The 24,863-nt window shown below is 55.6% G+C and overlaps 4 protein-coding genes across 8 annotated transcripts in view; 3 read left to right on the plus strand and 1 right to left on the minus strand.

The window, feature by feature from the left end:
- The window catches only part of POLD3 (DNA polymerase delta 3, accessory subunit), a 45,916-nt gene extending 43,802 nt beyond the window's left edge, over positions 1-2,114 (minus strand). Inside the window, exon 1 of the mRNA XM_055803235.1 lies at positions 1,763-2,114. The gene's annotated coding sequence lies outside the window, so the exon portion shown is untranslated. The remainder of the gene's footprint in view (positions 1-1,762) is intronic.
- A 1,639-nt stretch (positions 2,115-3,753) lies between these two features.
- On the plus strand, positions 3,754-5,812 carry LIPT2 (lipoyl(octanoyl) transferase 2). The gene is made up of 2 exons (XM_055803237.1): positions 3,754-4,268; positions 5,156-5,812. The coding sequence occupies exons 1-2, from the start codon at positions 3,767-3,769 to the stop codon at positions 5,386-5,388; spliced, it is 735 nt and encodes a 244-aa protein (XP_055659212.1). The 5' UTR covers positions 3,754-3,766; the 3' UTR covers positions 5,389-5,812.
- A 1,167-nt stretch (positions 5,813-6,979) lies between these two features.
- KCNE3 (potassium voltage-gated channel subfamily E regulatory subunit 3) lies at positions 6,980-9,345 on the plus strand. Its single transcript, XM_027776853.2, has 2 exons — positions 6,980-7,280; positions 8,498-9,345. The coding sequence occupies exons 1-2, from the start codon at positions 6,997-6,999 to the stop codon at positions 8,826-8,828; spliced, it is 615 nt and encodes a 204-aa protein (XP_027632654.2). The 5' UTR covers positions 6,980-6,996; the 3' UTR covers positions 8,829-9,345.
- Positions 9,346-20,351: 11,006 nt separating this feature from the next.
- PGM2L1 (phosphoglucomutase 2 like 1) overlaps positions 20,352-24,863 on the plus strand; it is a 41,008-nt gene continuing 36,496 nt past the window's right edge. For 2 of the 5 annotated variants that reach the window (XM_055803229.1, XM_055803225.1), the window contains exon 1: positions 20,376-20,795. Coding sequence is in view for 4 of the 5 variants with exons in the window: in XM_055803225.1 (XP_055659200.1) it covers positions 20,685-20,795 (111 nt within the window). In the remaining variant the exon portion in view is untranslated. Of the gene's footprint in view, positions 20,796-24,863 lie in introns of all 5 variants that reach the window. The other 3 variants (XM_055803227.1, XM_055803226.1, XM_055803228.1) reach the window with 3 other exon arrangements.

Raw genomic sequence — 24,863 nt, forward strand, 5'->3', positions numbered from 1 at the left:
TGGGAAGCGGTGAATGAATTCCTTGTTTTGCTTTGCTTGTGCACGCAGGTTTTGCTTTACCTATGGAACTGCCTTTATCTCAACCCACAGGTCTTCCCACTTTTACCCTTCCGATTCTCTCCCCTATCCCATCAGGGGGGAGCAAGTGAGCGGCTGCAGGGGGCTTCATCGCCGGCTGGGGTTAAATCACAACACCCTTCCAAGGTATCGCATGGGAACCTGTGGGCATGCAACTGGCATAATAGTTATCAAGGGAGAATAAATCCATAGCTTAAAACTTCCCAGCACCACCTCCTTCCACACCAAGCCAGGAGACCTCTCTGTCACCAGAGGTCTTAGAGACCCAGTGGCATGTCAGCGGGGATGGCCAGCCAGGACCAAACCCTACCAGAGTGAGAGGAGGTGACCTCTGAGCTCCGCAGCGGGAGGAGGCATGCAGCCACGATTCCATAAACACAGCCAGGGATGCCCTGACCTCTTCAGGACAGGCTTTTTCTTCTGAGCTTCTGTAGCCTGTAGCACAGCTGGGCCCTAGCCCATGCGTTGAACTCCAGCACGCTTCAAATAATTAATGTAATTAGTACATGCAAACAGAGCGGCTGCTAACCCTGTTGCTGCTGTGGCCCTTGAGTACAATTTGCTTGAAAAAAAGTTATGGGATTTTGCTGAAAGGCTTGGGGCTGCATGGGGAGGGGACTGGAGGTGCGAGGGGCAGCCCAGGCCAGGCAGCCTGCTCCTGGCTCCGTCTGTGACATCAGGACAGCTCCGTCACCTCTCCGTGGCATCCTGGCCTTGCCGAAGTCAACAGGAATTTTATCCCAGACTTCACCATTGCCAAGATGTTGCCCCTTGCAGCTGTCTGTAGCTCCCCGTGAGCTGCGACAGTCCCTCTCACCAGGCACCTGTTTCACAGCCACCACCTTTGTCCTCCCCTCCCCTTCCTGCTATTAAGCCCGGACTTGCATTAGCTCTAAAGTGCCCCGAGGGAGGCTCTAGTGCCAAAAAACCGGGCTCTGCAATCAAAGGAATTGGTGAGGATTCAAGAGGCTCGGCTAATGTTTAAGGTACCCAAAGGAAAAGGTACGACAGAATGGCAAATTACCATATCACGAAGAAAAAAAAAAGAACAAACCACTTTAAAAGTACTCAAGCCCCAACAGAAGGATAAAATGTGAGCCATCCATGGCTCCCTTCCATACAAATTTCCTCCCTGCTTCAAAAGCAGGATATTGACAGTAAATACACCAGCGCCGCAACCACGCTCATCTCTGTCGTCTTATTTACGAGGATCCCAGCCCTATTACACACAACTCTCCCCATCTTACGCATGCAGCGCCACGGCAAGCCAAAAAGGAAGAGCATTTGGCTTTGATCTCCAGGCAAGAAGTTGATGCTTAATCATAAAAAAAAGGAAATAACTCCATACACACACAATGTTGGTGCAAAATACATGCCTCTGCTGCCAAGGGTAGAGCCCCGGGGCAGCTCTCCTGAAGTCAGTGGTCGAGGTGATGAGCCCGCCTGACGCAGGCTGGGTGCTGCTCCGTGCACTTGAATACAAGCAACACGATGACCCAGTGAGGGTTATGGTGGGTTTTTTCCCCATTTTTTTTCCCCCCAGGCTGTATTAATTTTATAAACCATTATAGCACTCGCTCCTTTTCATCGAGAAAATGATTAAAGAAAGGGAAGTGCCTTCCCTTCCTTGCAAATACCCGCGCAGAAGTTAACGCCGCTGTCAGATGACAGCTGAATTAATTACCTGTGGTGACGGAGGGTAGACAACCAGCGAGGCACATTTTTGATAAAAGCCAGAGTTTAGTAACACAGTCGATAGCTCTATGAAATCAAAACATACTTTCACACGCCTAATCCGGTCGGTACGTCAGAAGGACGGTGGGCTGGGAATGGTTTGCTCAGCTTTTAAGGGCTGACTCACGAGCAGTCTGACCAGACTTGCAAATTTTCTACATTTAGAATAAAAAGTTTTGAAGGGAGCGTTTTCTCGCTGTCCAAGTTGCAGGGTGACTAACTGCAGCGCACACCAGCCCTTCAGCAACCCAGTGTTATCTACAGTCCACGACCTCCACGTCGCACCCCAGAACCCCCATTTCACCCCATTTGGAGCAGGTCTGTGACTGCCCAGCCCCCGCCCCAGCCCAGCCCCCCAGGACGCCGTGTCCCCGTGCCCTCCCCTCACCCCTGCCCGTACCCCACCTGTCACCGCAGTCCCAGCCCGCAGTGCCCCACGCCCCAGTGGTGACAGCCCTTATCTCTCCCCCCCACACTCCCCTGCGGCCCTGCGCCCTATCAGCCACCCCCAGGCCCCTGACCTCGTCCCAGTGCCTTATCCCCCTGCCCAGGCTCCGTCCGTTATCGCTAATGCCTGTCCCCAAGTGCAATCCCCCTGTTCCCAGTCTCCGATCCCCTGTCCCCATCCTCTGTCTTCTACCCCCCCCCCACAGTCCCCATTCCCCGTACCCTGTTCCGGGCCATGTTCCACATCCCCAGGCCCTGCCCGCCAGGCCCCAGCCTCAAATCACAGTCCTCTGTCTCCCTGTCCCCCCTCCCTTGTCCTCCATCTCTGTCCCCATCCCCTGCGCCGGTCCCCTCTCCCCCTATCTGTCCCCTGTGCTCCACTCCCACACCTGTCCCCTATCATCCACCTCTGCCACCTGTCCTCTACCCTCATCCTCCCTCTGTCCCCCCTTCCCTGTCCCCACCCTCCACCTCCGCCCCCCCTGCCCTGTCCCCATCTTCCTGCCTCTCCCCTATCCCCATCCCCTGGTGCCATCCTGTGCCTGTCCCCCATCCTCTGTCTGTCCCCTCTGCCCTGTTCCCTCCATCCTCTATCCTCCCCCACTCCCCTGTCCCCTATCCCCCCCATGCCTGTCCCTCCACTCCCCCTGCCTGTCCCCAGGCCCCTGTCCCCGTCCCCTGTCCCTGTGTCCTATCCCCCCATCTCTGTCCCCTCTGCCCTATCCATCCCTGCTTCCAGTCCCCCATTTTCTGTCCCTATACCCCATGCCTGATCCCATCATCCATCTCTGTCCCCTCTGGCCTGTCCCCATCATCCATCTCTGTCCCCTCCGGCCTGTCCTCATCCCCCCGCCTGTCCCCAGGCCCCTGTCCCCATCCCGTCCCCTCTCCCCTCCATCCCTCTCCCCTCTGCCCTGTCCCCCAGCCTCTGTCCCCATCCCCCGTGCCTGACCCTATCCTCCATTTCTGTCTCCTCTGCCCTGTCCCCTATCTTTTGTCCCAATCCCCTGTGCTTGTCCCCTATCTCCCCCGCCTCTGTCCCCTCTGCCCTCTCCCCATCCCTCCCATCCTTGTCCTCTGTCCCCACCCCCTGTGCCCGTCCCCTATCCCCTCCATCCTTGTCCCCTGTCCTCTGTCCCCATCCCCTGTGCCCGTCCCCTATCCCCTCCATCCTTGTCCCCTGTCCTCCGTCCCCATCCCCTATCCCCCCCTTGTCCCCTGTCCTCTGTCCCCATCCCCTATCCCCCCCCTTGTCCCCTGTCCTCTGTCCCCATCCCCCCCCTTGTCCCCTGTCCTCTGTCCCCATCCCCTGTGGCCGTCCCCTATCCCCCCCCTTGTCCCCTGTCCTCTGTCCCCATGCCCTGAGCCTGTCCCCCATCCCCCATCTCCATCCCCTCTGCCCTGTCCCCATCCCCCTGTCCCCATCCCCTGTGCCGGTCCCCTCTCCGCGCCACCTGTCCCTCCCCATCTCTCCCCGCTGCCCCGCCCCCGCCCCGCCCCCCCCGCCATGTCGCGGCCGCCGGTGCGGGTGCTGCGCCTGGGGCTGCGGCCCTACGCCGAGGCGCTGCGGGTGCAGGAGCGCTGCGTGCGGGCGGCGCGGGCGGCGCGGCCCGGCCCGGTAGCGGAGCCGATGGCGGAGCCAGTGGCGGCCCCGGGCCCGGTGGCGGTGGCGGGGGAGAGCGTGGTGCTGAGCGAGCCGGCCGGGCCCGTGTACACGTGGGGGCTGCGGGGCGCGCCGGGGCCGGCGGAGGCGGCGGGGCTGCGGGCGCGGGGCGCGGCGCTGGCGGCGGCGCGGCGCGGCGGGCGGATCACGTTCCACGGCCCGGGGCAGCTGCTGGCCTTCCCGGTGCTCGACCTGCGCCGCCGCCGCCTGCCGCTGCGCGGCTACGTGGCGGCGCTGGAGGCGCTGGTGCTGCGGCTCTGCCGCCGCCTGGGCCTGGCGGCCGCCCGCGCCCTCCCGCCGCCCTTTACCGGCGTCTGGGTGGGCGACAGCAAGCTGTGCGCCATCGGTGAGCGTGGGGGCGGGCGGGGGGCGTGCACGGGTGGGTGTGCATAGGGAGCGTGCACGGGGGGGTGCACGGGTGGGTGTGCATAGGGAGCGTGCACGGGGGGGTGCACGGGTGGGTGTGCATAGGGAGCGTGCACGGGGGGCGTGCACGGGTGGGTGTGCATAGGGAGCGTGCACGGGGGGGGGTGCACGGGTGGGTGTGCATAGGGAGCGTGCACGGGGGGCGTGCACGGGGGGTGTGTGCATAGGGAGCGTGCACGGGGGGGGTGCACGGGTGGGGTCTGCATAGGGAGCGTGCACGGGGGGTGTGCACGCGTGGGTGTGCATAGGGAGCGTGCACAAGTGGAGTGGCACAGGAGCGTATGCCTGGGGTGCATGCACCAAGCGGGGTGGGGGGAGCACGATTGCAGGCCCCTGCAGCGCAGCCAGAATCAGGGCCTAGCACTTTGCACCCCCACACCGAGGCCCTTGCACCCAGGGCTGGGTGCCTGCAGCCTTGCCCCCTCCTCCTGGCCCTCTCCCCAGACCTGTGCTGTTCCAGCCAGGCAGGCCCTGCACCCCCCAGCTGGGCTCTGCAGCCTGGCCTGAGGGTCCTGCAGTCCAGGCCCCCCCTTTGCACCACAGTCCCATGTCCAAACCCGCTTGGAACTCCGGGGGTGGGAGGTGCTGGGGGATGCAGGGCTGGGGTGGAGGGAGCTGGGCATGCCGCACCCCATCTGCCCCAAATCGGTGGGGTCTGACTGTGGCTTAGGGATTTTTTCCCTGGCAGAAATGGGGAGCATGGCATGTCGGGGGGTTAGAGCAGCCCGAGCAGCACGGTCGCTGAGTACCTCACACCGGGGCATCCCCAGGGATGGGTGCTGACGGGTGGGTGTTTGGCCCCCGCAGGGGTGCACTGCGGGAACCACATCACCTCCCACGGGCTGGCACTGAACTGCTGCACTGACCTCACCTGGTTCGACCACATCGTCCCCTGTGGGCTGGAGGGGAAAGGCGTCACCTCGCTGAGCCGGGAGCTGGGGTGGCATGTCACCGTCGACCACGTCCTCGAGCCCTTCCTCGACTCCTTCCAGGAGGTGTTCGACTGCAGCTTGGTCTTTTCAGAAGACCCCGGGGACTAGGAGAGCCATGGCGCCTTGGCTGGGTGTTTTGGCAAACCCTCAGCGCGTCTGATGAACAGCGCAGCAGCTGCCCTGGGCTTTGTTGCAAGACGAGCGCTCTCGTGCCTTTGCCTGTAGACCACGTGTGAACGGTGGCACAGAGGGGTCTGGGCTGATGCTTAAACATCCGTGCTCTTCCCAGCCCCATGGGGCTCCATCCCTTGGCTGAGACCTCCAAGGGTACCTGTCACTCACTGGGGAGGTGCTCAAATAGGTGCTTTTGTGGGGGGTTTCTGCCTCTCCCCCTTCCAAAAAGCCAGGATTTGGGTTAATGCTCATGTGCCCTTTGGACGAGAGGAAGAAGGACCAAGTTGAGCAGATTTCCCTTGCTGCCGTGTAAAGAGAGGCACATTTTCTATAGAGAGTAAAAGAGAGTTGCTGAGAACTTTGGCTGCTGATCCTTTGCTTGTTTATTTACCCCAAGACTTTATTAATGGCCTCCTTCCTTGCCTTGCGCCCGGAGAGATCCTCGCATGGCAGGGATCCTTGCTGTGCTGTCAGGGTGGGCAGAGAATCACTGCTAAGAGGCTGCAAATGGTGGTTTAAAGGCCACCAGAGCAATGCGGACACGGTGGGAAAGCGGGAGGAGGGAGGGGAAAGGGTCGGGAGCCTGAGGAGAGGAGCCACAGCCCTCACGGACCCTGGGGGACCTTCCAGCGTGGGATCGAGTGTCCCGGCTGGGCAATGGGGGTCTGCTCCCATTGGGTCTGTGGCACTGGGAGGATATGTCGCCAGGATCCGTGCAGGCAGCGTTGGCACCTCTGAAATTGTTGCCCCGGCTTCAGCATTCACATGGGATCGCAGCAGGCATCCAAGGCGAAGGGACGCAGGCACCCCAGGGCTGTGATGGCACTGGGTCCGTGCCCATCAGTGCAAACCTATAGGTAGACACATATAAACTGATTTTAATTGACAGGTTTCTTAAGAGATAAGGAGCCAAGCTGAGGCTGAGCTTCCCCAGAGCTGTCTGCCACCCCTTGGGGATGCTCGCAGTGTTCCTGGGGCATGGGCAGGAGGGGCAGCACCTGGTCTGGCCTCCCCAAAATCTTCCCCTGCTGGTGCGTGGCACAGCCATGGCCAGTTCTGCGTCCCCATTGCTGGCACACCTGAAGCCTGTGCTGGAGGCACCAACGCGGGTGGCTGGGAGCAGCCCTGCAGCCAGACAGGTGCTTTGGGGTCAGGAGGAATGGAAAATGGCAAATCAAGTCCCTGTGCCCTGCTCAGAGCAAGACGTGACCCCTGCCTGCAGCCCTTCACCGCTGCTCTGGGCTGCCTTTCTGCCCCACAAGCTTTGGGGTATCTCTGCTGCCCCATGAGCCACCTGTGGGTGCCTGCCCATGGGACCCTGCACCCCATAGGGCTTTTGGGTGGGCAAAGGGTGCACCTGGGAGCAATGGGGCTGGAAGGGCCTTGGGGAAGGGGAAATCCTATTTCATGGGACCAGCACAGCACTGGGAGGGAATGGCGAGGAGGGAGTGGTAAGCAGGGAAGCATGTGCCCTGGGCAGGCTCTGTGCCCGGTGCGGGAGCTTGGGGACAGTGGGGACAGACGGAGGAGGGACAGGAAAGCATGACCGAAAGCGTGTGCCGGGAGGGAAATGCAGGGTCCAGCTCTCCCGGCCCCGTACGGCCTCCGGTATCCGGCCAGGGCGAGGGGCCGTGGCAGGACCTGTGGGGCTGGGGACAGGCTGGTGGCCCGTGTCGGGGCTGGGTGGCTTTGGCAGGTGGCTCTGCCCCGGGAAGGGGAGGAGGCTGCGCGGCACTCCCAGCCCGGCCGGCATCCCTCGCCGCCGCCCCGCGATGCTCCAGTCCCGGCTCAGCCTGGCAGCAGCGCAAGCAGGGAGGGCACCCTGGGTGAGTGCGATCCCCCCTTCCCACCCCGCTGCTCCCCATTCCCCTACCTGGCCCTGCACACACCCCCCAGCGTGGGGTCCCCCCCATGCTGCACCCCGTCTGTGGGTCCCTTCCTGGGATAAACCCGGATTTTGCCCTAAATCTCCCAAATTCAGCCTCCTCCGCCTTCAAACTTTAAGTCTCTAGGGCTGAGCCCATCCCCGTGGGATCGTGGCTGCTCAGCACCTTCCTCCTCACTGCTGGGCTTTCATCCTGGGAGGTGCGCCCCGGGTTTGGGGTGACCCTTTTGGGTGGGTGGGCGTCAGCTGCCTGTGCATGGGGTAGAGCTGCTGGTGCTGCAGGCACTGGTGCTCGGGGGCTGGGGGCAGGGACACAGGGTGGACACCCTGGGGAACAACAGCGGTCTGTGGGGCCGGTGGACGGATGGCATGCGCTGGGGACCGTGCCTCTGTGTCCCTTCCTGTCCACGCCTGCTCCAAGGCCCTGGCAAGATGCGAAGGTGCACAAGGGCACAGAGGGCACAGAGGGGTCCAGGGTGGGTTGGCAGAGGGGCACCGTGTCCAGGGTGCGTCAGAGAGGGGTCTGGGACCCACGGGGAGGGAAATCTGTGGGGCAGTTTAGGGCAGTGGCCCCCTCAGGATGGGTCCGCAGCGGTGTGTGGGGAACTGTGCCCCCCTGCCAGGGTGGTCATGGCTCCTGGCCCCCAGCTAGGACCAATGGGGAGAAAAGGAAGTCTCCACTCACCCCGGGAGACCTGGCCTGGTCCCAGGGCTGTTATTTAGGATAGGGGATCCCAGACAGCCCCCCCACGTTCCCTTGGGTGCTGGCTCTGCACCGTGCAAGGGTGCAGGACATGAATGGTGCCCACCATCCCTGCACACCCCTAGGGAAACCAGGCTTTGAACCCAACCAACACGGCTCCCCAGGACAGCTGTGTGTCCCCACTGTCCCCAGCCCTGGGCCAGAGAGGGGTGCAGACAGCTGCCCCAAAGCTCTGGGGTCTTATCCCCTCCATGGAAGGAGTGAAATTCAGGGAGGGGGGCTGCTATGAACACAAAGGGTTTGGATGTCCCTGCTCCTACCCTCATGTCAGAGGAGGTACTTCAAGGACTATTTTGGGGTCATCGTTGGGTCTGGCAGAACATCCCCAGCATCGTCCCAGGGGCATTGCTGCCGCGAGGGCAGCCCCAGCTGAGCCTCCCTGTCCTTCCCTGCAGCCTGGATGAAGGCATGGAAGAGGACAACCGGACAGAGACCTGGCACCGAAGCCTCCAGGCAGTGCTTAATGCCTTAAACCAGACGCTGCATGGGGTCATCCTCTGCCCCACTGACCGCCCTGCCACCACCACTGCCACTGCACGCAACGCCAGCGCCCGCCCGGGCCGTCCCGGCCGCAATGACAATGCCTACATGTACATCCTCTTCGTCATGACGCTCTTCGCTGCCACGGTGGGGAGCCTCATCCTGGGCTACACCCGCTCCCGCAAGGTGGACAAGCGCAGCGACCCGTACCACGTCTACATTAAGAACAGGGTCTCCATGATCTGAGCCCGGCCCCATTGCCTTGTCCCCTGGGAGCCAGTGGGTTTGGGGTCATGTTGCTGCTGCGCATCCTGCTGCTTGCAGGATGGGGCAGCGCTGCTGGCCATTCCGGCCCCAAAGCTGCTGGGAACCCCCTCCCCCGGTACCCCCGTGGAGGTGCTCAGCCCCGGTGTGAGCAGCACGGGGACATCCTGGCCAGGCTACAGCTCCTGTCTGGCAGGAGCTGGCAGGGTGCGATCCATGGGCAGGTCCCGGTCCCGCAGACCCACCTCAGCTGAGCCCCAGGGCACGGGGATGGCAGGGGCAGTTCCGTTCCCACCATGGCCTGCTGAGGCTGGCAGGGGTCTTCAAGGAGAAAAATTCACTATTTCCCTGCTCAGACCAGCCAGCATAGACCTCCGTGGGCTCCCACCAGCTTTGTGACACAGGCTAGCGAGCTTGGCTGGTGCTAAAACCCTGTAATTTTTGAGCCGGGCTGGGCCTCGCTTTTCTGGCGGGGAATTAAAGGAGGTGGCAGTTTCCAGTGGGGTTGCGTTTGCTTCTTTAAGCAAAGTTGGTGTCGGGGGCAATCCGTGGGGCCTCCCTCCATGCTGGCACCCTGCTCTGGATGCTGGAGCCCAGAGGATGCTGCTGTAAGGGCTAAACCTGCTCCCTGTGTGCTGCTGAGGTGGCTTCAAGGGCAACCCCTTGGTGGCATCACAGTCCCCAGCATCGCAGCTGCTATGATGGGGCAAATCTCTCATGCTGGAGCAGGTTCCCCTGCCAGCTTTCCAGACCCCGATCCCAGGACACGAGATGCTTTCTCCCTGCCACCGTCCGGGGAGCATCGTTCGAGCCATGGGCACATACTGCGAGCATGGCCCAAGCCTGGCCGGAGGCATCTGGCTCTGCGTGTCCCCAAAGGTCTCTCCGGGCTCCGGATGGTGATGCCGGAGTTTTTCCTGCTTCCTTCCTGCTGTCGACTGTAGCTTTGGCCTTTTGTACTGCAGGTCCCAAATGTGTTTTCCATGGGGTGAGGGCGCAGCGGCGGACGGGAAGGGGATGTTCTCGGGTCCTGCTGGGCTCCTTGGCTTCAGCTCCGCTATTAAGCCAGCTGGGTTTGGGACTGGCCCATGGAGTGGCTGGTGTCCAGGACAGTAAATGTCCCCATCCTTCAAAACAGGCTGTGGAGCAGTGCCGGTGACCCAATCCCTCGCACGTCTTAACATGTTAATAATGGCATAATTAATGTCTTTAATTGCAGCTAGATTAGCTGGCCCATAGGGGCCTTTCCACCTGCATTCAAAGGTTAAATGTGGCTGCGATGCCTGAGCCCAAGCAGTGACGTCAAAGCAGTGATGTGAGCGTGTTTGGGGTAGGGCTGGAAACCTTGGCACCAGAGGCACCGGGACGGCAGCACCTCAGTGACCAGTTCCTGATTTCCCATGCCCTCAGCCTGGGCACAAAGCCCAAGGTGGGGGGGTTTGGGGAGCCTTCAGGGGCTGCCCACTTTGGGGCTGAGCTCGCTGTGATTTCTGAGCCGGGCACATGATACCAGAAGGGCTTTCTGGGGGCATGGGGGCAAAGGCCACCAGCATCCCCCGGCACCTGGCCCAAGCGGGAAGTTGCTCGAGAAGCTTTGCTGTGTTTGTCTTGCAGTTGCAGCCCTGGGAAAGGAAAATAAACTCTTTATCTGCAAATAAATCGGGGGAATCAGGCCAGGTGCGAACAGCCTTGACAGCAAGCCTCTGCCAGGTTGGTTTGTGCAAGCACACACCATGCTTGGGTTTCCTCCACCTCCACGGTGTTTGTCTTCCTCTAATACTGGCTCCTGCAGCAGGATGAGTGGCAGAGCAGCGGCTGGCACCAGGGCCAGGATGGGGGTCCCTGTGACGGGGTGGGTGCTAAATGGTGAGTGTGGTACCCCAAGCCCCCCTGGTGGTATGGTCTTCTTGCCTCTCCTGACGGCCACTGGCCCTCCTGGGAGAGGGGGTGGCTGGGATGGATCTGGTGACCCCAGAGTCCCTTTTGCTGCTGTGGCCTGGAGGGGACAACCCTGTTACAAGGTGGCATGTCATAAGAATTGGAAAAAAATGCTGCTTTTCCTTAATTCAGAAGACCCTACGTGGGAAAAAATCCTCCTGCAAGACATAGCTCCTGCAGTGATCGTTATCCACCTGATTTCCGATCCATCAGCTGTTCCTCCAGTCTGTCCCTACCTGCGGTGGGGCTGGGGGGGATGCCCTGGCTGTCCCCACCCTAGGGCCTCAGGCTGGATGCCACTAGGCTGGGTGACGAGATGCCAGTGCCACCTTGTGGCAGCTGCCTCAGGGTCTCTGTGCCACAGGCACCTGCTCCTTCCCCGGGGCGCCCTGGCCCCTCCGAGGGCAAGAGCAGCCGCGCTTGCTGTCGCTGGACCTACAGCTCCTGGCTGGCTGCGCTTGTTCCTGTGGGACTCGTGGCCCCGGGCTCACTGATGTCCCCTTGGGACCCACAGCTCCAGGCTGGTTGGGTGTCCCCTTGGGACCCACGGCTCCAAGCTGGCTGGTATCCCCTTGGGACCTACAGTTCCAGGCTGGTTGGGCATCCCCATGGGACCCATGGCTCCAGGCTGGTTGAGTATACCCATGGGACCCACAGCTCCAGGCTGGGGGGTGTCCCCTTGGGACTCGCACCTCCAGGCTAGTTGGTGTCCCTGTGGGACCCACAGCTCCAGGCTAGCTGGTGTACCCTTGGAATCTATGGCTCCAGGCTGGGTGGTGTCCCCATGGGACCCATGGCTCCAGGCAGGGTGATGTCCTCTTGGGACCCACGGCTCCGGGTCAGCTTGAGAAACCTATCCTCAGCAGGGGTTTGCACTGGGCTGCTGAGGATGCTCAGAGGGGTATGGGGGGAGCACAGATTTAGGATCCTCCTGAAATTGTTTTGCTTCAGCTGCCAGGGAAAGGATTTCATGACTAATTAGGTATTCATCCCAGAACTCAGAGATTCCTTGTCAAAGCCACTGAGGCTCTGACCTTGCTCCCTGAGCTGCAGCCCCAGGAGCAGATGGTTTCAGGGTAACGCTCATGCGGTTAGTTTTAACAGCAAGGAGATGCACTTGTCCATGCAGAGAGAAGAGCTGGGGAAGTGCTGGCCTTGGCTGTATCACTAAACTCAACCATGCAAATTGTAGCCGACTTCATTTGGGTTTTAAGCAATGCAGCTAGAAAAACAAAAAAATAGGTCTCGTGGGAGGCCAATTTATTTAAGATATTTTTCCTTGGCACACAGCAATGAATCATGAGTGAGACAACATCTGTAGCACTTTGCCTGGTACTTGGAAAAGGATATTGAAACATGGTGTGCATGGAAAGTTCAGGCTGACCTTGGCTTAGTGAATCAATGGTTGGATTGTTGGAGTAATGGGAATTGTGGAGGCCTGTTCCTGGGACTGCTTTGATGCTGGGCATTTTGATAACAAAAGTGCCATGTGAAACAGTAGCAGTGCAGGGACCGATAGCAATGGTATTGCTGAGCGATGCCAGCGGGTATTGGGGAATGTCTAGCTGACAGCATGAGGTGCCTCCAGCAGTCTGTGGTATGCTGGTTTTACCAAAGTGGCACAGCAGGACTGAGGTATGAGAAGGTGTCTTCAAGGGGAGCTGCTTCTCTGAGGGTTGATCAGTGCTTGGTGGGAATCCTGCGCTGCCGATGGAGTGGGCACGTAGGAGAGGCTTGGGCTGCTAGCCTGGGAAGGTCATGCTGCTCTCCGCTCAGGTGTGCCGAGCCAGGCTCCCATGCACAAATGCTTATTTGCAGCCCATGGGAGACAGGGGTCACGATGGGGAAAGTTAATCTTTGGGAAACATAAAAAAAAAAAAAAAAAAAAAAAAAAAAAAAAAAAAAAAAAGGAGGGGAAGGGAAAGTACTCCTCGTTCATGGTGGGGCAGAGAACTGCTGGATGAGCATCCCCTGCACTGCAGCAGACAGATGCCGGACAAGCATCCCCTGCACTGCGGCAGATGGGTGCCAGACAAGCATTTTCCACGTTGTAGTGGGGGGTTCCCCTGTACTTTCCCAGGGTAACTTCCCCAGGTCCCTCCTGCCCTCCCTGTAAGCTGTTCTTGCTGATTATGCTCGTTGTGCTGGCAGGAGCATGCTGTGATCTGGGGCAGATGCTGCAGCATGATTTGGCTGGTAGTTTTGGTGCCCAGAAACTGCTGGATAATGTTTATTTGCTAATGAAATGACTGTTAGCTGCTAAGGAGTGCTAGCGAGCTCTATTTGTCCCATGCATAGAGCCAAATGCTACTGAAGTGAGGGGTGTAAAAGCTGGGGAGGGGACTAAGGGGAGTTCATGCCTCAGTGGCAATCGCTATGCACAAGGAATGGGACATGGAGCTGTAACGGTGTCCTGGCTGTGCAGGTGCAAGGCTGTGGGCTCAGTGCTGCAGGTGTTGGATGAAGGCCCTGCAGCACAGCTCACAGCATCCTACAGAAACATGGGCAGTTTCAAGCAGTGACATTGCTTATTCATTATTGCCCATCTTCCTCTGGAGGGAGAGCAGAGATGATGTCCTCCTGTGAGGTAACTCAATCAGCCCTGCTTGGAGATGGGCTTGGCCATCTTAAAAGCTTAAGAGGATTTTCTGGGAGGTGATGAGGCCACTGTTATAGGAACAGGGCTACTCCTGGTCATACAAGCTCTTCCTTCGGGTCAGAAACCCTCACTGTCCAAAACACATCCATTTCTTCTAAATATATCAGTCCCTCTCACCAAAGATGCAGCCAGTTCCTACAACCTGCCTTGCTGACAGCCCTGCAGTGTCACGGCTGGAGCAACACCCTCGTGCAGAGGACAAGGAAACAAAAGTGACTTAAACCAAAGAGCCTGACCCGTTCAGGAGCTCTGCAGGAACTGCCACATGGGGCCAGTCACTTGAAGTCCTCCGTGGCCCTTTTCCTGTTTTCCACCACCCTGCTGCAACGGATGCCCATCCATCCGAGTTGCCTCTCTCGCACCCAGCTGGTATCAGATGGTTTAGATAAAGATGTGGGAAGCCAAATTAATTATCTGCGGGCATGAAAAACATTTATTATGCCCCTCTCAGTTTTCTGCCTGTCTGAGCGAGCCCCCGTCCAGCCCCTCTGCGAGCTCGGGTTTGCGTGCTGGCGCCTCGACGGCGGCAGAGGGAGCACCGGTTCCTGACAGCTCTGTCTCAAGGGGACGCTGAGCACAGAACCCACCTCTGCCATCTCCCTCTTCCCTCAGGTAGCTGTGATGTTTGCTGCTGCAGCATTTTTCACTCACAGCCCTTCACTGAGTGGCGCTGGGCACAGCTCCCGCTTTTTTGCCTAACCCAGATAAGTCATTTAACGAGCTTTTTCTTTTAGAGCACATGATGGAAAAATGCAGCATTCAGGAGACTTTGGCTCTCTGAGCCTCCGTGCGGAGCACCATCTCCCTTCCCCAGTGTCTGGTACCACGGTGGCCTGCATGTGTGCTGGCACAGCTACCTGGGTGCACTCCCAAATTGGCACCAAGAGCTGCCAAATTAATTACCGGAGGAGTTCTCAGCAGGCAGAGTCTGGATTTGGGGGCTACATTGGGGACTACATCTTCCTCACGGGTAAGACACAGCCCCAGCCTCCTTTGCACCACAGCTCTTCCAGCAACGCAGGTCTATCTGTTTGCCCCTTTTTCTGCTCCTTTTTTTCCTTTTCTTCCCCTGTTTTTATCCAGGTAAGGGGAAAGGGAGACCTGGGGTCAGTCCAGCTGAAGGATGATACGCACATGATAGTAAGAAGCTGTAGCAATGTTATCAAAAGTCTGGTCACAGCTAATTGTTGGGATGTGCGATCACAGGGCAGTTCAGCTTGACGGCCCTATGAGTACCTACAAAACCTGCACTATATGCTAAGAAAAAGCAGCATTTCTTAATAAAGATCAAAGCATCATTTATTTTTACTGACAATCAGGAAATCCCAGACATGCAGGATCTCATGTACCCTCCTTGCAGAAAGTTTGCAGTGCAAATATTCTCAGTTCCACACAACTTACCCCATACTTTGGGATTAATTGAGGGGATAAATTGGGCTGAAAAGCCTGATCTATACTCCTTTCTTGTTCTGTCACCACAGGAAATGGGGCCATCACATCTCTTTTCTGCAGATGGATGCAGCTTGTGGACAACTACCCAGCAGAGCATGCGTGTGGGCTATTAATACCTAGAGGGGAGGATTAAAAATAACCATGTCTGTGTTTGGTTTCTAATTTATAAAGGACGGGCATTGATGTATGAGGGGACTGGTGATCAAAGCCAGCTTCCCCGGGTGCTGAGGCCTGGGTGAGCAGGAGGCATAGAAATTTCCCGCAATGCAACAGCAGCCCTGGAAGGAGCCCGTGCCCTGAGCGAAGGGAAGATGTGGAGAGCTGGATCAGTGCCTGCTGCAGAGGGGTGTGGGGATGGGGATGCTCACTGCGGCCTTCCCGCACCCACGCCTGGCACACCAATCCACCACACTACTCAGCCTCAGTAAATACCATCGCCTCTATGTGCAGTAGTTGATTAAGCCCTAGATTAAGTGCTTAGTCACTGGAGCCTATAAAATGTTTTTTATCAGCTAGGACAAAAGATTAGGGTGGGGAGAGGTTATGAGCCTCAGTTCCTTTCTGCTTGCTGGCTTGGGGCTGTTGCCTCAGACGCGTGCCCACAGTCAGAATTGGACTTGCGGTGTGTTTTCGGCTCCAAGCTGCCTGTTATGAAAGCTCTCACCGTTTGTGTTTGCAGGCTGCGGCATGGCCCCTGGACTGGGGAGCCGAGACTGCAGGAACAGTGAGGGGAGCTGCTCCCTGCCCTCCCTTTGGGCTGAGAGTGGAGGTTTCCAGCGGCTCTGAGCTGCGCATTACATACTGCTTTTAAATCATGGATATTTAGGCTGTTATGCTCCTGAGGAAGCCAAGGAGTGTGTTGTCAGTGCTGGAGGGTGCAGGATCAGGCCTTCCCAGAGCTGACATCGTGAAGTGCCAAGCCAGGAGCAGCCACAGAATATGAAAGCCATTTCCTAACCTCAGCGGTCCCTGCTGCATCCTCCCCACCTGTCAGCCCACTCCCTTTCTTTGTGCTCTGCCTGCAAAGCACCTGCACTACTTCTGCAGGACAAAGCACTTTCGCTGCTTTGACCCCAGATCAGATTAAAAACAGCATTTGGGCCCAAAAAGGCACCTGCCTCTCTCCGTGCAGCATGCTATCAGCTGGCAGGGATGTCATTGCTGCCTGCCTTTCTGGCGATACGCTACTTTCAGAGAGGGAAATGAAAGGATGGGAGTTGCTGTGTTATAACCAGGTAACTCAAGAGGCATAGGAGAACATGGTGTCCAGGATACATAAATAATAAAACAAAAGATGTACCGCAGAGCAAGGGCATGCATACCACTGGCTGAGAGGCTCGCAGCGAGCTGGAAGGATGCACAGCAGTCATCTCGCATGACCCCGGCTCGCTGCAGAAACCAGGGGCAGAAAAACAACCTGGAATATTGTGGGAGCTCTGGGCCATTTGCAGATGATCAGAATAAACGGTGAGCAGTAAAATTGCCATGGAAACACTGTACCAGCTGGGGTTCAGCCCTCAGGATCTCAGCACAGGGCTGGGCAGAGCTGTGCAATCAACAGAGCTAATCCGTTTGTTGTGGGTGAGGATTTGGTCTCAGTACCAGATTGCCGAGGATGCTAGCATGACTGTACAGATGTTTTTTAATTTTGATGTGTGGTGACATCACTGTGTACTTAGATGTCCTTCTGCAGGAAAAAAACATTCAACATATTGGTAAGAACAAAATATGTGCATCGTTGTTCAGGGCTATGATACTGAGACGCTGAACACCATACCCTGCAGGAGGATGGATATACATTTAACCGTGCAAAGGGGCATGGATACGTTCTTTACTGCCAACTTGCATTAACTGCAAATCCCAAACAGGAGCTCTGTGTTATTAATGAGGCTCTATTAACTTACACGATTTTGTTTACATTAGAAGCAAACGCTCATTTTGGGGGCACAGAGAGTTATCTGCCATTTCATAGCTGCAACTCTGCTACACGTGGGAACTCTGGGTTTCATAACAGCGGTACACGGAGCAGGGCCTTTCCCAGAAAGCAGGAGTGACGAGTGACACAGTCATACATATGTATGTGTGGATGCACATGCTCATTTTGGCGAGGAAGAAGTCATTCCCTCCAGCTGAGCCCCGCCACAGTCCCTGCTGGCTCTGGCAGCTCCAGCCTGTCAGCCCTTCTCTGCCCAGCCTGGCTCGTATTTATTACTGGCAATGTGGCCTCTCCTGTGGTTTTTAGCCCCCAGACTGTTCGCTGCTGCTCAGTTTGGTCTGAGCATGCCGTGCCTCAATTAGGCGGAATGATACATGAGATTGAAAACTTAGAATCGTTGGCTTGCTTTCCCTTGCAGATTAATTTCCTATTTTCTGGCTTTCCTCCACGGCCATAAGGACTAGAAATTTTGACGTTAGTAACAGATGAAAATAGAGATTTCTGCTAGCAATGTGCATGGCCAGTGAGTGCAGGGAGGCTCTGTGATCACCCCAAAGTGCCTGGGAGAGCTGTGATGTGCTGGGTACCAGCGCAGCATGGTCCAGAGTCATGCCGGCTTGTTATTGCTCTCTGCTACAGCACAGAAGCAGATGGGACTCAGTTTAACTTTCCTGTAGCAGCATAATCAGCTTTAACAATTCTTCTGGTGGCTGATTAACCTTCAAATACATTGGACTTTGTTGTCATCTCCCGTGAGGTCAGTGTTTTCTCCAGGCCAACACAGCAAATCTCCATAAGCGCAATCAAAGTCATATCTCTTACAATCTTGTTAGATGATTGCCCTGCTCTGGAGTTGCTTGTGCTACCTGACATCTGTGGTGCCTCGGAGCTAGCTAACCAAAGTCCTCTCACAGGGAAATACTTGGAAACTAGATCGTCACTCTCTGACTTTGGATGCATTGGTGAGATCCTGAGAAGCTTCAAACCCTCCACGTAACAGGCAGAGACTTTTATCCCCTATAAGGCTGTTTTAGGTGTTCTTCAGGGAAATAATTATGGAGGAGCACTGACATCTGAGAGAATAGTAATTCTCCTATCTAGACATATGAAAGAAACATCCCGCTTTTAATCATGGCTGTATAGCTGAGTGCTGATAACGCAGGGTGGGGCACGGCTGCCACTGTCCTGCATGAAACCACTTAACGAGGTTCAAGGTTTTATGTACAGAAAGAGCCTGCCTGTTCAGATGGCAAAAAAAAAATCACCATTCAGAATAACTTAAAGCTTTCATTAAGCACCTAGGGAAAAAAAGGAGGCAAGAGCTGAAGCATTTGAAGTAAGAAGTTCCATTTTAACAACACGTCTTACTGCCTTCCCAAATGGCTAGGGTTTTTGTAAGAAATGCTATTTGGAGAGGTATTTAACAGGGCCATTGTCTTTTTCTGTGGAGAAAACAAAGGTTTTATGGGCTGCAGCTCCTGTAGTGCTGGGCTCTGGCCTTCTTTCCTTGAAGACAAAACACAAAGGAGGAGAAAAGAGCAGCAAAGGTATGAAAAGCAGGTGCTGTGCCTCATGCTGACTCTCAGGTGCAAATTCACTGCAGGAGCCATCCCTGTCAGCTATTCTGAGTCCTGAAGAAATGTGCCAGCATCTGGCTGCTTGGGGCATGGCTTTAATCAGACTGCTGGGCCCAGCATAGCATCAGCGCTGCTACAGATGCCGCCTCTTTATGAGGAGATGAGCAAGAAGGAAAAAAAATGAGGATGGGAGAGAAAACAACATGGAGTGTAGGTGGCATCGGGTATAGATGCTCACAGGATGAAGCCAGAGCTGGTGGGAAGTGTGGAGCTGGGTGGTCCTGCTCTCAGGTTGGGCTGGCAGGGTCACTCACCTCTGGCTTGTGGTCCTGCAAGGCACAGGGCCCTTCCCTACTGCTCCACAGGCTCACTCCTTCTTCGAGCGTCAGCACTAAAGGATGGACCCCCCAAATCCACCTGGAGATGGGAGTATCCCACTCACTTACTGCTTGAGTCATCTATTATGCCAGATTTCCTCACTCTGACTTCAGCAGTGTCCAGACTCTTCTACTCCTTCTATACCAGAAACAACCTTAGGAGAGTCCTTCATTGATAACAGAAGACTTAGGTTGATTTACTTCCTTGTTCTTATCTTTATCTTCTGTTGACTTCTATCAGGAATCTCTTGTGACAGGCCAATTTAAAGGTTCAACTTCCCACACCCAAGTCAGACCTCTGGATCAGAGGATGTGTTTGTGTCTGTAGCCAAGAAAGAGGTCCCTTCAGGACAGGGACGTGAGAGCTTCGAAGGGGAGAGATGGTATTGAGGTTTCTAATATTTCTTATGATGGATCATCCCCTTCTATATTTACTGTTTTCAACCACATCCTTTGCTATGCTGCTTTGGTACCCCAAACTGCCTCCCCACATCTTTGTCATCTCTCCTTTGCATCTTCCTCTCTCCTCAGTCTCTCTTTCCACCTCCCCCAGGAGCCTGTGCTGCACACAGCCCTGGCATTTTGTACCTCCCTTCATGACTAGCATCCCCTGCAGCAATCCCAACGCCCTCTGCCCATCTTCCCGAAGCCTCATAGGCCTCTCCAGTGCCTGCTGTCACTATGACAACCTCTGCCAGAACTTGCAGCGGCATGAGGATGCTCTGTGCGATGAAGATGTGCTGTGGAACGTGGTCACGGCCACGGCCTTCTGCTCGGGGACAGGCAATTCAATTCGAAGTGACGCAGCCTGGGAAGGGGAGATGGGGGTTACCGTTTTCCCTCCAATGGAAAATGAATTGCTGCTGAAGCCCATCTGGAAATGGTTCTGAACAACGAGCTCGTCCCCTGGGGTAGCGCCGTTTGGAGGGCACAGATGATGCACTTGGCAGCGTGAAGGCTGCCTGAGAGGCTGGAGGAGGGGCGCAACCAGGGAGGATTTTAGCTTTTCCTCAAATAGATCACCCAGAGGCACAGAGCGCCTGTTTAGTGGGTTGGTTAAGAGATACACTGCACATTTCTTTCTGCATCAAGCAAAAGCAGGGAGCCTCCCCCCAGCCCCTCTCCGCCTCCAGCCTGAGCCTGCCCTCCCGCGGGCCAAGCGCTGTGCGACACCGATCGCCGACGGCTGCCCTCCCGAGGGGCCGCTACCGCCACCCCGGGGAGCCCGGGGCGGGAGCAAGACAGAGCCGGGGCCCCTGAGGGGAGCGACGCGGCCACCTGAGCGGGCACGCGGCGGGAGGAGTCAGCCCCCGCCGCCGGTCCCGCCGGGGGAAGCAAACCCGCGTCCCCCCCCCAGCCCTGCCCGCTCCCCCTCACCCTGAGGCGCGCCGGGGGCGCTGCCGGGAGTTGTAGTTTCTCTCCTCCCGCCCGCCCCTCACTGCCACAGCCCGCGGCTGCGCCCGGACTACATGTCCCATCATGCATTGCCGCCGGCGGGGGGCCACCGCCCCGCCGGTGGGGTGGGCAAGGCGTGATTGGCGGAGTCGCGGCGCGGAGGCGGGGCCTCGGTTGTTGTCGAGCTGCGGCGGGCGCGGGCGGGGCGCGGCTGGCCGCGGGCGTGTGCGCGCGCCCCGTCCCTTGCCGGCGGAGGTGGGTGGCGCCGTTATTCTCGCTGGGCTGAGGTAAATAGCGGCCGCCGCCGGCAGCTCCGCGTAACCTCCGTCCTCCTCCGCTTCCCCCCGGTGCCGGGGCACCGGCCCGCCTCCTTTAGCCCTTCCCCTCCCTCAGGCGATGTGCGGTGCTGAGGCGGGCGTCGCGAAGTGAAGAAGAAGCGAAGCCGCCGCCGTTTGTCGCGTCCTCCCCGCCATCCGCCCACCCGTGGCCCCCGCCGGCGGCGACATGGGCGAGTGCGGGGCCTCCGAGGATGTCAACTCCAACGTGCTCATCGCCCGCAGCACCGGCGACGCGCAGCTGGACAAGGCGGTGTGGCAGTGGCTGAGCTGGGACAAGGTGGGTGTGTGGCGGGGGGCGGCGGGGGCACGCCCCCCTCCCCCCGCCCCCCCCCCCCGGTGGGGGCTTCCCCCCCTCCTTCCCCCGGCGTGTTTAGTCACCGGTGCGGTCGCGCGTGCTGTCCCTCCCCATCCTGCCCGGTGCTGAGGGTGGCAGTTGGCCCCTTGTCCCTCCACGTCCCCTCGGCAGGGGCCTTTCCCACGGGGTCGGGGGTGGCAGGTGGCCTTGGAGCAGCCGCTGTGCGGGTCTGGCCGGCCCGCGGTGACAGTCTCCCCGGTGACAGCCTCCCGGCCCGGGGGGACGAGGCGTGCGGCCCCCGGGGCTGTGCCGGGTGGAGGGATGCCATGATGTCATCTCACACAGGGCTTATGGCACCTGCTTCGTGGTGCTGCTGCTGCTTCGGGGAGGCACAGACGTGTCTCTTGTGAAACCAGATGTAGGGGAGGATTGGTTAACGGCTTAAAACGCGGTTAGAACTCGGATGGCTTGATGTTGTTTCCCTTGGCTTCCTGAATTTAACAGCTTCCCTAGGGAAGAAGCCGGCTCCAGGGATCTTAAGTTCGGGCGTACTCCGCCCCTTTGTAGCTCCAACAGGGTGTCAGGAGGACTGCAGGCTTGGTTAGTTCTGATTAAATCATCCAAAGATAATTTGGGGCCATAATATTAATATGGCACTGGAGGTTATTTTGCTTAGGTTGTTGGAAGGATTACTTTTTCTTTTTTTATTTCCCCCAGCTGTTTTGACCAAACAGCATGGCCTGTGCTTTAAAACATTATCCTGGAGATGGGGAAGGGTAAATTACCAGTGCATCAGTGGTTTAGCTTTCTGTCTGTGGCTTCTTCCCCGACCCCACCCCCCTTTTTTTGCCTTTAATGAGAGTGATTGTCAGTGTGTTTATACTGTTTCCTCTTTAGTTTTGTCCTGTCAGGATCAAAGCAGGAGGGCTTAGATTAAACTCTATGTGACAGCCCTTCTGCTACTTGGAAACATGCTCTCTTCTTTCATTTTTGCAGGCATTAACACTTGCCATCTGCGCATTCTTCACTTAGAGCTGCTCTTGTGAAAATATGTTGCGAAAATTTCTGGGAATAGTGGCATGGGGGAGGGAGGGAGTGGAAGAGGGAAATAGCATTCCTGGTAACACACTTGATAACCCAGATTGAACTCTAGTAATTTTTTTTATATATAACTTCTGGTTACTGTATTGAAAGGTGTTGTGGTTTGTTTTTTTAAACAGATTAATATATGTTTATCTTAAAAATTTATGAAGTAGGAGAACACTACACCTTTTAACATTAAGGTTACTGGGGAAAAAAATCTATTAAACCCAGCAATTTAATAATAAAACCAGTGAATATTAATGTTTCTGTAGCTCCTTCTGGGGCCCCAATTAACAAATAAAATACAAACTGAAGAGTCTGTTTTGACTGTACCTGTTTACCCTTGCTTCCCCAGGTGATAATCATAACCTTTCCTACAAGGCTGCTTGAACTTATTACTTGGAGAGATTTCAAAGGGTTCCTGTGAATTTTGAGAACTTGAAATCACCTGAAGGAGGACTGGGCGCTTGAGCAGGAGTGGGGGCTGCTTGGCCGGGGACATGGGTGGTCGTTCTGTAGAGGATGAAAGCAAAAGAGGTGAAGGTGTTGTGGGACGGGAAGGCGAGGAGAAACCATCAAGCATGGTGTGAGGAGGGATTATTTGTCCAATGACCTCATGTTTCACCACAAACCTAGGAAATGAGAATTCTGTAGGTTTGTTCCTTATCAAACAACTTGACAAGGAGCTGTTGGTCTCCCTGCTCCCCCTGCTCCAGCTTCCTGAGCTGTAGGGACTTCTGCTGCCTCTGATCAAGATAAAATCTATGTACTACATTCACAGCTGTATTTAGCTGTGGGGAGCTTTCGGCCTCTAACTTAATTGAAAATTACTTGCTGTAATTAATTCTTAGAGTTGTGCTCTTCATCCTTTTCAATTTGGGTATGTGTGCTAACCTCTTCTAAAACTGTAACTGATTATGGGCTGGGGTGTGGGTGGGTGGAAGAAACCTGACCATATGATGGTTGTTCTTTTTTTCCTTTCTCACCAGTATTCTTCATCTTCATTAATGCTTCTAGCAGCTGGCTTAAGGGAAGCTGGCTAACTAAGTCTCCCTCCTTTCCCATTTTCCTTAATTGCTGTGTGTTTTGACACAGCCTTGGAGGCATAAGGCACCCACCCACCTTTTGTTTGGTCCTGACTGGTAAACTGTGTGAACAGTTTGTCGTTGTCCTACACTTTCTCCCTTTAGTTCCTCTTCATCCACTCTGACTTGCTCATTGTACTTCCACATCTGCCTTGAGTCTCCTGAAGGAGTCTGGCTTGTGTAGAAAGTTGCGTCAGAGCAGTTGTCTCCAAGAAAACTTTCTCTTTGGAGCAAATGTTAGAGTTTTTGACCTTGGTTGTAGTAATGATTTTATGTGCTTGTCTTAGGTGGCTTTATAGAGTGGCAGGAATATGCTATGTGCAGAGTGGCACAAAAATGAGGTGCGCTCAGTACAGCAGCTGAGCATTTGTTGTATGTTGCAGCAGAGGGGGTTTCAGTGCAAGTCTGAGGGTCAGATACTGGTTGAGCAGCTGGTGGGAGAGAACAGTATGGTTAAGATCCTGACCTACTTAATGAAAAACATGGTCCCAAACTAAGAGTCATATCTCTGCCTGAAACTGAGTAAATAACAGGTGCCCTCTTGTTTTCCCTCAGTATGTCCTTGCTCTGTAAAAATCAAGCCTAAGCTCAAGCTGTTGGCTGCTGGTTTATTAATTAGCCCTGTAGGATCGCTGCCAAGACTCCCATTCCCCAGGCCTGCTCAGTGCAGTATAGTTTTGCGTATATTCAATAAAGATAGGGAGGAGCATTTGTACCCAGACTGTGCCTGGCTGTGGCAGCTGTGGTGGAGTGCACCTGGGAGAAGGGATGTTTTGTGGTTATTACAAAGGCACTGTCAGAAAGTCACGAGGGGAAAAACTCGAATTAGTTCTCCAGGTGCTGTTTGTGCAAGCGTGTTTCACCGTACTCTCATTTTATTTTGCTAATTCATGAACTTGATGTCAGTGCAAAAATGTAGCATGGATAGCTTCCTGCTTGCTATCAAGGTGGCTTCATTGGTTATAGAACCATTTAGGTTGGAAAAGACCATTAAGATCATGGAGTCCAACTGTTAGCCCAGCACTGCCAAGGCCACCACTAACCCATGGTCCTAAGCACCACATCTACATGTCTTCTGAACTCCTTCAGGGGTGGTGACTCTGCCATGTCCCTGGGCGGCCTGTTCCAGTGCTTGACTACCCTTTCAGCGAAGAAATTTTTCCTAATACATAACCTAGGGTATTAGGGCTTTTTTGGAGTGCCCATCAGTGTTCTTCTAATTTTTGTGACATCTAAGATGTGTTTCAAGTGGAAATGGACTTGGTATTTAGAGACCAATAATCTGTTCCTGTTATTCAACTTGCAATATTCTTTCTTATTAAGACTTTTAAGTGAATTTTTAAGACTAAAAATGGGGAAAGAAAGTCTAGGAATTGGCCACAAGTGAGAAGATAAATTCTTTGAAATTACATGTATGTGTTGCAAGCTCTAGCATTAAAATGGGGAACATAAACCTGAGTTATTTAAATAGTTGATTCTGGGTAGACTGGGTTGCAAACCCTGTTTTAGTACAACCAATACCACTCAGAGTGCATAAACAACTTTGTGAAACGGGAGAAGCCCTGAAACAAGGCAAGTGCAGTGCTTTTGTGCCTGTTCTAAGACAAGAGGCTAAGTGACATCCATCAGGGTAGTCTTGAAACTTATGCTTTGTGGGATTACTGTCTATTGATAAATAAGCTGTACTGTGCTCTGTGTTGTCATCATGGAGGTGGGAAAGAGGATGGCTGTTCTGTGTTTAAACGCACTTAATTTTCAGATATCAGAAATCAGACTTCAGCATTAAGACTTAATTTGTACAGTTGGGAACTTTGCTGTGTTAGGTACCTCTGAGTTCATAAATGTAAGTATTCTGGGTGTTGCAGGATTTTCTGTGGTATTT

The sequence above is a fragment of the Falco peregrinus genome, chromosome 4, assembly GCF_023634155.1.
Source record: "Falco peregrinus isolate bFalPer1 chromosome 4, bFalPer1.pri, whole genome shotgun sequence".
Classification (NCBI taxonomy): Eukaryota; Metazoa; Chordata; class Aves; order Falconiformes; family Falconidae; genus Falco; species Falco peregrinus.